General features: G+C 47.3%; 1 protein-coding gene across 4 annotated transcripts in view; it reads left to right on the plus strand.

Moving 5' to 3' along the window:
• LOC139391597 (nectin-2-like) overlaps positions 1-12,110 on the plus strand; it is a 101,061-nt gene that overhangs the window by 57,202 nt on the left and 31,749 nt on the right. For all 4 annotated transcript variants that reach the window (XR_011629584.1, XM_071138985.1, XM_071138972.1 and 1 more), the window contains 5 exons: positions 3,675-3,784; positions 5,830-6,079; positions 7,029-7,337; positions 7,463-7,580; positions 7,938-8,086. Coding sequence is in view for 3 of the 4 variants with exons in the window: in XM_071138985.1 (XP_070995086.1) it covers positions 3,675-3,784; positions 5,830-6,079; positions 7,029-7,337; positions 7,463-7,580; positions 7,938-8,086 (936 nt within the window). In the remaining variant the exon portion in view is untranslated. The remainder of the gene's footprint in view (positions 1-3,674; positions 3,785-5,829; positions 6,080-7,028; positions 7,338-7,462; positions 7,581-7,937; positions 8,087-12,110) is intronic.

The raw sequence follows: 12,110 nt of genomic DNA on the forward strand, positions 1-12,110 counted from the left end.
CTCTCTTTCTGTCTCTTTCTCTCTCTCTTTCTGTCTCTTTCTCTCTCTCTTTCTGTCTCTCTCTCTCCCTTTCTGTCTCTTTCTCTCTCCCCCTTTCTGTCTCTCTTCTCTCTCCCCTCTTTCTGTCTCCCTGTATCTCTTTCTTTCTCTCTCCCTCTCTTTCTGTATCTCTTTCTTTCTCTCTCCCCGTATCTCTTTCTTTCTCTCTCCCCTCTATCTCTTTCTTTCTCTCTCTCTCCTCTCTCTCTCTTTCTGTCTCTTTCTCTCTCTCTCTCTTTCTCTCTCTCTTCTCTCTCTCTCTTCTGTCTCTTTCTCTCTCTCTTTCTGTCTCTTTCTCTCTCTCTCTTCTGTCTCTTTCTCTCTCTCTCTCCCTTTCTGTCTCTTTCTCTCTCCCCCTTTCTGTCTCTTTCTCTCTCCCCCTTTCTGTCTCCCTGTATCTCTTTCTTTCTCTCTCCCCGTATCTCTTTCTTTCTCTCTCCCCGTATCTCTTTCTTTCTCTCTCCCCGTATCTCTTTCTTTCTCTCTCCCCGTATCTCTTTCTTTCTCTCTCCCCGTATCTCTTTCTTTCTCTCTCCCTGTATCTCTCTCTTTCTGTCTCTTTCTCTCTCTCTTTCTGTCTCTTTCTCTCTCTCTCTTTCTCTCTCCCTTTCTGTCTCTTTCTCTCTCTCTCTCTCTCCCCCTTTCTGTCTCTTTCTCTCTCCCCCTTTCTCTCTCCCTGTATCTCTTTCTTTCTCTCTCCCTGTATCTCTTTCTTTCTCTCTCCCTGTATCTCTTTTTTTCTCTCTCCCTGTATGTATCTCTTTCTTTCTCTCTCCCCGTATCTCTCTTTCTCTCTCCCCGTATCTCTTTCTTTCTCTCTCCCCGTATCTCTTTCTTTCTCTCTCCCTGTATCTCTTTCTTTCTCTCTCCCTGTATCTCTTTCTTTCTCTCTCCCTGTATGTATCTCTTTCTTTCTCTCTCCCTGTATGTATCTCTTTCTTTCTCTCTCCCTGTATCTCTCTCTTTCTTTCTCTCTCCCTGTATCTCTCTCTTTCTTTCTCTCTCCCTGTATCTCTCTCTTTCTTTCTCTCTCCCTGTATCTCTCTTTCTTTCTCTCTCCCTGTATCTCTTTATTTCTCTCTCCCCGTATCTCTTTCTTTCTCTCTCCCCGTATCTCTTTCTTTCTCTCTCCCTGTATCTCTCTCTTTCTGTCTCTTTCTCTCTCTCTTTCTGTCTCTTTCTCTCTCTCTCTCTCTCTTTCTGTCTCTCTCTCCCTTTCTGTCTCTTTCTCTCTCCCCCTTTCTGTCTCTTTCTCTCTCTCCCTGTATCTCTTTCTTTCTCTCTCCCTGTATCTCTTTCTTTCTTTCTCCCTGTATCTCTTTTTTTCTCTCTCCCTGTATGTATCTCTTTCTTTCTCTCTCTCCGTATCTCTCTTTCTCTCTCCCCGTATCTCTTTTTTCTCTCTCCCCGTATCTCTTTCTTTCTCTCTCCCCGTATCTCTTTCTTTCTCTCTCCCTGTATCTCTTTCTTTCTCTCTCCCTGTATCTCTTTCTTTCTTTCTCCCTGTATCTCTTTTTTTCTCTCTCCCTGTATGTATCTCTTTCTTTCTCTCTCCCTGTATGTATCTCTTTCTTTCTCTCTCCCTGTATCTCTCTCTTTCTTTCTCTCTCCCTGTATCTCTCTCTTTCTTTCTCTCTCCCTGTATCTCTTTATTTCTCTCTCCCCGTATCTCTTTCTTTCTCTCTCCCCGTATCTCTTTCTTTCTCTCTCCCTGTATCTCTCTCTTTCTGTCTCTTTCTCTCTCTCTTTCTGTCTCTTTCTCTCTCTCTTTCTGTCTCTTTCTCTCTCTCTTTCTGTCTCTTTCTCTCTCCCTTTCTGTCTCTTTCTCTCTCTCTCTCTCTCTCTCTCTCTCTCTCTCTCTCTCTCTCTCTCTCTCTCTCTCTCTTTCTCTCTCTCTCTTTCTGTCTCTCTCTTTCTGTCTCTTTCTCTCTCTTTCTGTCTCTTTCTCTCTCTCTTCTGTCTCTTTCTCTCTCTTTCTGTCTCTTTCTCTCTCTCTCTTTCTGTCTCTCTCTCTCTTTCTGTCTCTCTCTCCCTTTCTGTCTCTTTCTTTCTCTCTCCCTGTCTCTCTTTCTTTCTCTCTCCCTGTCTCTTTCTTTCTCTCTCCCTGTCTCTCTTTCTTTCTCTCTCCCTGTCTCTCTTTCTTTCTCTCTCCCTGTCTCTCTTTCTTTCTCTCTCCCTGTATCTCTTTCTTTCTCTCTCCCTGTCTCTCTTTCTTTCTCTCTCCCTGTCTCTCTTTCTTTCTCTCTCCCTGTCTCTCTTTCTTTCTCTCTCCCTCTCTCCCTGTCTCCCTTTCTTTCTCTCTCCCTGTATCTCTTTCTTTCTCTCGCTCTCCCTGTATCTCTTTCTTTCTCTCGCTCTCCCTGTATCTCTTTCTTTCTTTCTCTCTCCCCGTATCTCTTTCTTTCTTTCTCTCTCCCTGTATCTCTTTCTTTCTCTCTCTTTCTTTCTTTCTCTCTCTCTTTCTTTCTCTCTCCCTGTATCTCTTTCTTTCTCTCTCTCTCCCTGTATCTCTTTCTTTCTCTCTCTCTCCCTGTATCTCTTTCTTTCTCTCTCTCTCCCTGTATCTCTCTCTTTCTTTCTCTCTCCCTGTATCTCTCTCTTTCTTTCTCTCTCCCTGTATCTCTTTCTTTCTCTCTCCCTTTCTGTCTCGCTCTATCTTCTGTGTCGCTCTTCCTGTTTAAAGACCATGGTAGCAGAGGTAGGCTGTGTGGATTGCTCATAACCACCACCAGAGAAGACCGTCAGTCCGGGCCTTTGACTCGTGTCTCTATAGGGATGGTGTGTTTTCCACCCCACCTTCTTCTCTAGTTTCTGTTTCTCTACTCAGAGCGGATGGACAAACCAGTAGAACCAGTTATGATGCTAAAATTAATTTCAGTATCAATCAGTTCGGCGTGTGCATCATATTAAGAAGCATGTGGCTACACAATATGGGAACACACACACACACACAGAGAGAGATTGAAATGTTGGTCAACATTGACAGGTGTGTCGCAGCAGATCATTTGTTTTTACGTAGAACAGGTAGACCAGACAGACACACTGATGCACACTCATTCATACAGTTAATTACATTCTCACGCAGACATGCACGAAAGACACCTTCTGGTGACTTGTCAGGACGCTGTGGTCCTGATAATGTAGGAAAACATGTCCCTGTACTGTGTGTGTGTGTGTGTGTGTGTGTGTGTGTGTGTGTGTGCGCCCAGAGTAAATGGCTGGTTCTAGAAAAGCATAAGCCATCCAAATGATTTATGACCGGTGTGGCGCGGACTGGGCTTTTTCCTCTTCACTACATGTCCTGTTTCCTCCACTCATCGCTAGAATGGGGGCGGCGCACACACCCCTCTAGCAGACTCCTGGAGCGTTGACCTACTTGCTTACTGTAGGTAGTCTTAATGGTATACCAGACCAGAACTACAATCTGTCATTGGACAGACTAGGGCCTGGTCCCAATAGTCTCAACAAGCTTCCTCTCCTCATCATGCAGACTGGGGCTGGGGCCTGGTCCCAATAGTCTCAACAAGCTTCCTCTCCTACTCCCCTTTCCTTCATGGCCTCTGACGTAGAACATGGAGGGGAAAACAGGAAGTCGTGGTGAAAGGTGCACTAACGTCCTCTCCTCTTCCTCCCAGGGGCGGTGTCTCAGCGGGTGAAGGTGGAACCGGAAGTGATGTCCTACCCCAGCCAGGCGGTCAACCTGAGGTGTGCCTTCACAGACGCTGGAGGGATACAGCTCACACAGGTCAGTGTCAGACAGGAACTCGTATGTAAACAAATGGATATGTTTTTACAACATGAGAAGAAAGTCCTAAATGATCAGACACGCATACAGGAACTAATGTCTGGACTCGTGGATTTTACCATCATAACAATTTACGTCCATGACCATCCACATTTTTTGAAAAACCTTTATTTAACCAGGAAGGGCTCATTGAGATTAAAATCTCTTTTTCAAGAGCGTCCTGGCCAAGATAGGCAGCACCAAGTCATTACAAAAATTACAGACAAACAACATGAAACACTACAAGTAATCTAGTAAAAACCATAGAATTCACAAGAGTATAACAAACTCAAAAACAGCTAATTAAAAACATTGACAGGTCAGGGAATCAGTCTCAAAATCCTTCATCAGTGATTTAAAAACACCAATCGGGACAAGTTCTTCCAGTTTAAAAGTATTTTGTAAGGTGTTCCAAGACGATGGCGCAGAGTACATAAAAGCCCTTTTACCAAATTCAGTTCAGACATTTGGAACAGTTAGCAGGATAAAGTCCAGCAAACGAAGAGTACCCACCATGTTTCTGAACAATAAAAATGCCCAAATAAAAAGGTAGCAAACCCAAAATGGCTTTGTAAATAAAAGTATACCAGTGACTGAGCCTACGAGTGACTAGAGAAGGCCAGCCAACCCTGGTATACAAAGTGCAGTGGTGCGTAAGGGTTTTGCAGTTTAAAATAAATCTCCAAGTGCCATGGTAAAGGGTGTCAATTGATCTCAAACACTGAGCGGAAGTATTAACAAGATAAAATGATTATTAAGACACTTTGTCCCTGATCATCCAAGTTTATGTGCACTGTACATGGATTGTCTTTTATCTACCATAGTGCAGATGGCAGAGGTGGGACCAAGTCATTGTTTTACAAGTCACAAGTAAGTCTCAAGTCTTAGCACTCAAGTCCCAAGTCGAGACAGGCAAGTCCGAGTCAAGACCGTCAAGTATCAAGTCCTAAAATTTGAGATTCGAGTCCCAAACAAGTCATAATATGCTCTTCACCAAATGTAATACCATTTCATATTTTTAACCAGAGTAATAGTTAGTATACTACATTTACATAAATCATGAATGCTTTAAAAAAAATCTATATTTATTATCTATATAAATAAACGTTATATTTCCATGGAAATGCATGGGTAGCCATGAGAACCCCCCCCCCCCCCCCCCCCAATGGTGATCGACTATCGATGATCGCTATGGCACAATCGGGCGATGTAGGCTTGTACACAATCGCCCAACCTTAACACACACACACACGCACTCTCTCTGTGTGGTTACAGTAGGCTAATGTATGTCAATGGTTTTAGGTACAACAGTGACATCAGGCAGGATTTAGGCTACTAACTGCCTAGCCAGTTGTAGCTCAATCTTGGGTGCAATGATCACGTTCCCGCTCTGACTGACTGTGTGGAGGCACATTGATTTAACGTTACGTTAGCCTACATGATACACCAGCAAAGTAATAAATATATAGCTGTTGGCTATATTAGCCACAACTTACCGTTTCTTGTGCTACTTCAAATGTGGAACAAAATTGGAAGTTGTTGTGCCTCCGTCTGTCATTTTTTCCCGCATGTTTTACAAGTTGCAATCCGCGTTGTCTTTATACCCGAAAATAATAATTTGGGGTAGGATCTTTCCAAGGGCTCCATCTGAATTCAACCGCTGACGTTCCTCTGCACTGCCACGCACAACTTTTTCTCACCTGGCACAATTTGATTGGCTGCTGTCCGATTCTAACTGTAATCTGTTAAATGAAGAGTTGATGCGCTGCACTTTTTTAAACAGCATCATTTTAAATATTTGGGCTTTGGGAGGGTATCCAGTCAGGTCGAGTCACGAGTCATTGGTGTTAAAGTCATCATATTTGTGACTCGAGTCCATACGTCTGGTAGATAGTAATACATGTTCACAAAGAAAAGATTAAGAGAGGCTGTTATTTATTGACCCCCTTTCTCCATTTGACAGGTTGTGTAATATTTGAATGAATGAAGTTGACTCTACTACGCAGGTGTCCTGGATCTATGAGCCGAAGGAGGGCGAGCGGCTCAACATTGCCGTGTACCACCCTAACTTTGGGGCAAGTTACCCCACATCGCCCCTGAAGGGGCGGGTCCGCTTCACGACGGAGCCCCCCTCCCTCGCCAACCCCTCCATCCAGATCTCAGACGTCAAGATGACTGACGAGGGGAAATACATCTGTGAATACGCCACCTACCCCAGCGGCAACGAACAGGGTGTCACCTCCCTCGTTATGCTAGGTAGGACCGTGTGTGTGTGTGTGTCTTTAGGATGTGTGTGTGTGTTTTCTGTTTCCCTAGTGTGTGTGTGTCCATGTTCTATCATGTATCTGTGAGTACTCTTTTGTCTCCCTCTACCCCCATCCCATCTGACCTCTATCCCATCTGACCTCTATCCCATCCGACCTCTAACCCATCCCATCCAACCTCTACCCCCATCCCATCTGACCTCTATCCCATCCGACCTCTACCCCCATCCCATCCGACCTCTACCCCCATCCCATCCGACCTCTACACCCATCCCATCCGACCTCTAACCCATCCCATCCGACCTCTAACCCATCCCATCCGACCTCTAACCCATCCCATCCGACCTCTACTCCCATCCCATCTGACCTCTATCCCATCCGACCTCTAACCTATCCCATCCGACCTCTAACCCCATCCCATCCGACCTCTAACCCCATCCCATCCGACCTCTAACCCCATCCCATCCGACCTCTACCCCCATCCAATCCGACATCTACCCCCATCCCATCTGACCTCTACCCCCATCCCATCTGACCTCTACCCCCATCCCATCTGACCTCTACCCCCATCCCATCTGACCTCTACCCCCATCCCATCCGACCTCTACCCCCATCCCATCTGACCTCTACCCTGCAGGTTAAAATTCTGTCCATGCAGCTTAATTGCTATTATAAGTGGTATTGTCAGATCAATTGTGTTTCTGTTAATGGGTTAGAACCATTGCTCTAACCTGGACGCAGCTCTCCCCTCTCTCCCCTCGGGCGTTTATTGATCCGGCTGCTTGTCATGCTTGGTGTCGGCTCTTGTTCTGATTGCTCTATTCACATTCAGCAGCCATGGGGAGAGAGAGAAGAAGGGGGGGGGGCTGTCTTGTTTTCGCCGGTCTAGTCGTTTATCAATATTGGTATTCATTAATTATTCTCCCTATTCCCTTCATCAGCCAAACCCAGGAACTCTGCCTCCGGGGTAACAGTGATAGCCTCCACTGTCGCCACGGGAGCCCAGCCAGTTGTCGTGGCCCGCTGTGAGTCGGCTGACGGTCGCCCTGCTGCCCAGATCGCATGGGTGACAGCTGTCAACGGCAACGCTACCTCCGCCTCTACGGCGGGTGCTGACAACACCGTGACGGTATCCAGCCAGTACATGCTGGTTCCCACAGCAGCAGACAACGGCAAAGACATCAGCTGTTTGGTGTCCCATCGAACCCAGGCCAAGCCTGAGAGCTTCCTGATGAACCTGGCCATCGAATGTAAGGCCACTGCACACACTTACTCATGCAGACCGTATAGTCAGACCTTTTTTAATGTTGCATAACATCCAAATACAATTATTTTATCTGTGTGGGAAGTCCCACTAATTAACCTCTCTTCTCAGACCCCCCACAGGTGACCATCGTGGGCTATGATAATAACTGGTACGTGGGTCGGACCAACGTGGCTCTGACCTGTCAGGCTACTGCCAACCCCGTCCCTACCACCATCGCATGGAAAACGTAAGTGTGTGTCCGTCGGCCTGTCTCTTTGTCAGTCTGTATCCTGGTCTCTCTCTCCTTCTTTAATTATCACTCTATCCACAGGCCACTATAAACCACAGATAGTATTATGATAATGATAATCAACTCGACAGCCACTGGCCTCTTATCTTGATGATGGAGAAATGAAGTGTAACTTTCCATAGTGGAGTTTAGCCCCAGTAGAAACAACAAGCCTGCTCCTCCATAATCACTTACTTGTATTAAGTTTTTATAGGTATGAAAAGGTGAAAGTTGAAAGTAGGGAGATCTGGGCCAGGTTCCAGTACTTATGTTTTCCACCCTCTCCTCCTCTCCTCTCCTCTCCTCTATCCCCAGTATGTCCGGTCAGATGCCAGACACAGTGCAGGTAAAAGAAAACGTGCTGACCGTGCTAAAGGTGGACGAGCAGATCAACACAACCTTCGTCTGCGAGGTCAAGAACCGCCTGGGCACCGGCAAGGACCAGGTCACTGTTATGGTCAGAGGTGAGTCCACACACACCTGAAAGGACTGTAATCATACACATGTGCATGCTATGCTACAAACACACCTGGACACACACACACACACACACACACACACACACAGAGGGTGTGGTGATGCTTGCCTGTAGTCAGGGAGAGCAGCATGCTCTGTCCCTGGGGTTAGTGGTTGGGGGGCAGTTTACTGGGCCTCTATTCCTATGTTTGGGTTTTCCATCTATCCATCCTCTACCCTTTAAAACTTTATCACCCATCCCTCCTTGTTTGCATGCAATCCTCTCCTTCTGTTCATACCTCTGGATCCTAGCTGTGATGTTTGAGCTCTACTAGTCTGTTCATCTCCTGGTAGAATGGATTGAATCATCATCAGAGACAGTTTCAGGTCTCCACACACTGGCAGGGTTTGTTTGAGGGTACGGTTTGCATTGGACTGAAACTCAACCTTGTTATCTCCTTGTTGTGTACTGTGACTCGACAACCACTACACCACTTGAAAGAGATGTTCGGTCGACCGCGCCCGTTTAAATAAATATCCCTCTACAGCTTTAGCTTCCCCTCCACGAGTTCCACCTTGCTCTCTCTCTCTCTCTTATAAAAAATACATCTGCCCCCCTGATCTGCACTTTACCTGAAGTTGTTTTGTGCTGACACGGGGGAATGCAGGACAAATGGAGAAAAAGTGCAATTCACTGGTGAATGTGTTTTAAAAGCCACCTCCCTCCCTCCCTCGCTCCGTCCCTCGCCTCCCCATGCTACTAATGTGTTCTCTCTGATGGGCCACTAGCATCTCTCTGGAACATAACGGACGTCCCCATGCAGGCCCACAGGGTATTACAGGGCTGGCTATGGGTACAGGGCTGGCTATGGGTACAGGGCTGGCTATGGGTACAGGGCTGGCTATGGGTGCAGGGCTGGCTATGGGTGCAGGGCTGGCTATGGGTGCAGGGCTGGCTATGGGCGCAGGGCTGGCTATGGGTGCAGGGCTGGCTATGGGTGCAGGGCTGGCTATGGGTGCAGGGCTGGCTATGGGTGCAGGGCTGGCGGCTGGGGGGAGGGAGGGAAGTAGAGAGGAGAAAAAGGGGTGATTGAACGAGTGAGTGAGAGAAAGGGGAAGGGTTGGTAGAGAGTTTCTGCTTTTAGAGTAAAGAGGGGGGTGAGAGGGGAACAGGATGCTGATGGCATTTAAAACCCCTATGGGAATCTATGGCACTGCTTCTTCTCTCTACCACTATCACCCCCTCCATTTAAAACCCTATGGGAATCTATGGCACTGCTTCTTCTCTCTACCACTATCACCCCCTCCATTTTCTCTCTCGCTCTCTCTGATTAGTGTGAGAGCGAGCAGGCTGACGGTGCTGTGAGTATGTAGTGCTGTAGTCTCTCTCTATCCTCTGAGCGGATCAGTCGGCCTCTGCTGCTTCAGCGCCTGGCTGCTTCTCCTTCTTAACTCCCTCTGTTCTGTCCTCCCTTTCCTCGCCCTCATCATCCTGTCTCCTATAAACTCTGCTCTCCTTTCCTGTCTCCAAGAATGATTTCCTGTCCTCCCTCTCTCTCCTCTTTGGTCCACCACCCCTACATTCTTTCCCTCTTAACTCCCTCTGTCCTCTTCCTCCCTCCCCCTTCATCTACTCCTTGTACTCTCTCCTGCTAAAGGGAAAGGGGGATGCCTAGTCAGTTGTACAACTGAATGCATTCAACTGAAATGTGACTTCCACATTTAACCCAACCCCTCTGAAGAGAAGTGCAGGGGGCTGCCTTAATCGACATCCACGTCATCGGGGAGCAGTGGTTTAACTGCCTTGCTCAGGGGCAGAACGACCTTATTGTTTCTTGTCCTCCCTTCCCTTGTCCTGTCCAGTCATCTCCTCCCTCTCTTCTTTTCTCCTGTCATTCCCCCTCAGTGAGTAAGACAGTAAAAAGGGGGATGAATGAACTGAGTGCAGGCCCACACAGAGAAAGACTGAGACGGAGAGAGAGGTAGTGTGAATACAGATGGAGTGCTAATGCAGTGGATCTGTGTCCAACCAGGGATGAGAGGGGCCGTGGCTGTGAAATGTCCAGCATCTGGACCAGGCTAGAGCAGGCTCCTGTCCTGCTGCGGCTCCTGTCCCCAGCTGTGTGACAACTGACGCAGAGATCCCTGCACAGGGCTACGAGCTGACCTGGGACCTGTCTCCTTTGTCTGTCTGTGTCCCTGCCCCTGGTCCGGTCCTCTATAACTGGCCTCTATCAGGCTCCTACAACACTGTACTGATCTGTGCTCAGTGGAGAGATATGCCGTTAGCCCTCTCTGAGACCCCCTCTCTCTGTCTCTCTCAAATACCAGCCCACAGAACTGAGCCAGTCTCCTTCCCCTCTATCTCCCTCTCACCCCGTCTCTCACTCTTCCTCTGTCCACCCCCCCCCCCCCTCTCTCATCCCATTCTCTATCTCCCTTCCTTTCTCTCGCTCTTTCTCGCTCGCTCTCGCTCTCTCTGTCGCTCTCTCCCCCTATCGCTGTCTCTCATCTTGCAGAGCTGGTCTCTCCTTCTCTTAAATACCAGCTCTCTTAATCACTGCTTAGCTCCCCTGATCCTGTACTGGATCCTGCTCCGCCACAGTTGGCTAACCCATTTTCTGCCATCACCACTGTCTCCAGGCCTGGTTTCTCCAATATTGCCTTGCACTGGTGTCACATCAAAATCCTTCCCCACTTGCTCAGAAGACAAACCTTTTTCATTTCCGTTTCCCTTATTCCCCTGCAATGGTCACGACAAAATCAGCCCCTCTTAATGAGTTAACCTGCATCCTTCCTATTTCAAATATTCCCATGTAGTGGTGTCAGCCCCCTTCAGAAGATGCATCTGCTTTGTTCTGTTTTCCTCCCGGGCTGTCAGTCTTTGGCCATGCTACAGAGAGGATGTAGTCTGTTCCTCTCCAGCCTCCAGGCCTGACTGCCCTCTGCCATCCCTCCTACCCATGATCAAGACCAGAGACATGTATAGTCTGATCCAGACCATTCAATAAGTCACATTCAGTACTGCTGCTAACTCACCATCTCTCTCTCTCTGTGAAGAAACCAACCAATCAGCCTTCTCCCATGATGTAATGTAATATATACCCATGCACCAGTGTGTGTGTGTGTGTGTGTGTGTGTGTGTGGGGGGGGGGGGCTGCTGCAGGCATTATTTGCGGTTACTTGGAGCTTATGGTCGTGCATGACGCAATTTCTAAAAAGTATCATTTTACAAAGCCAGTGGGTTTTGTGCTGGAGCGATGCATAGTCCTCTTTCTGGGGTGGTTTCTGTCGTTGGCCCCATGCACCTGTCTGACATAAATACTTGTGACAGTAACCCTCTAAAAAGCCATTACGAATCTTTTTAATGTACTATGAAGCTAAGCATTTGTTTCTTGGGCTTCAAGAATGTGACTGATCAAAGTGCCTCAGGCCTGAACTGATTGAAAGTATAAGGGGATATCAGTGAACAAATGCCGTTGTCAAGGCTACGACGGCGCCAGTGCAGTGAGTGGAGCTTACTCAGGAGTTTAAAAAAACGTATGTCGGATCGAGAGCCTAATGCTTCTTAAGTAGGTCTTTATGAGTTTTAGTTTAGAAAACCATCTCTCTGCAGAGGCGACAGTTACAGGGATGGTTATAAACAGCTTGATTGTCGTAGCAAGACGAGGGGAACTGGGCAGAAGAGAGTGGTGCTTCAAATATAGCAGTTCTGCAACATCTCATTAACATCTCATTAATTGAGCCTCTCATTCTCCTTAATTGCCGGACTCAACAGGTTAAGAGATGACCTGAATAGGAAGGTCTGGGACAGGTCGTCTGGATACTGGACAGCCAGTAAATTGGCAGATGCAAACAGATTATCTTCAGCGGACAACAGTTCTTGAGAGCTCAAACAAAACAAGCATGTTGTGATTCTATTCATACTGGTGAACCGGCATTTGAGTTGTGTGATTGCAATTTCAACGGTCCCTTATCGCTGGTAAATCTTGACATGCGTCATTCAAGACTAAGTTTAAATTGTGTGCAGCG

The sequence above is a fragment of the Oncorhynchus clarkii genome, chromosome 3 (genome assembly GCF_045791955.1).
Source record: "Oncorhynchus clarkii lewisi isolate Uvic-CL-2024 chromosome 3, UVic_Ocla_1.0, whole genome shotgun sequence".
Lineage (NCBI taxonomy): Eukaryota > Metazoa > Chordata > Actinopteri > Salmoniformes > Salmonidae > Oncorhynchus > Oncorhynchus clarkii.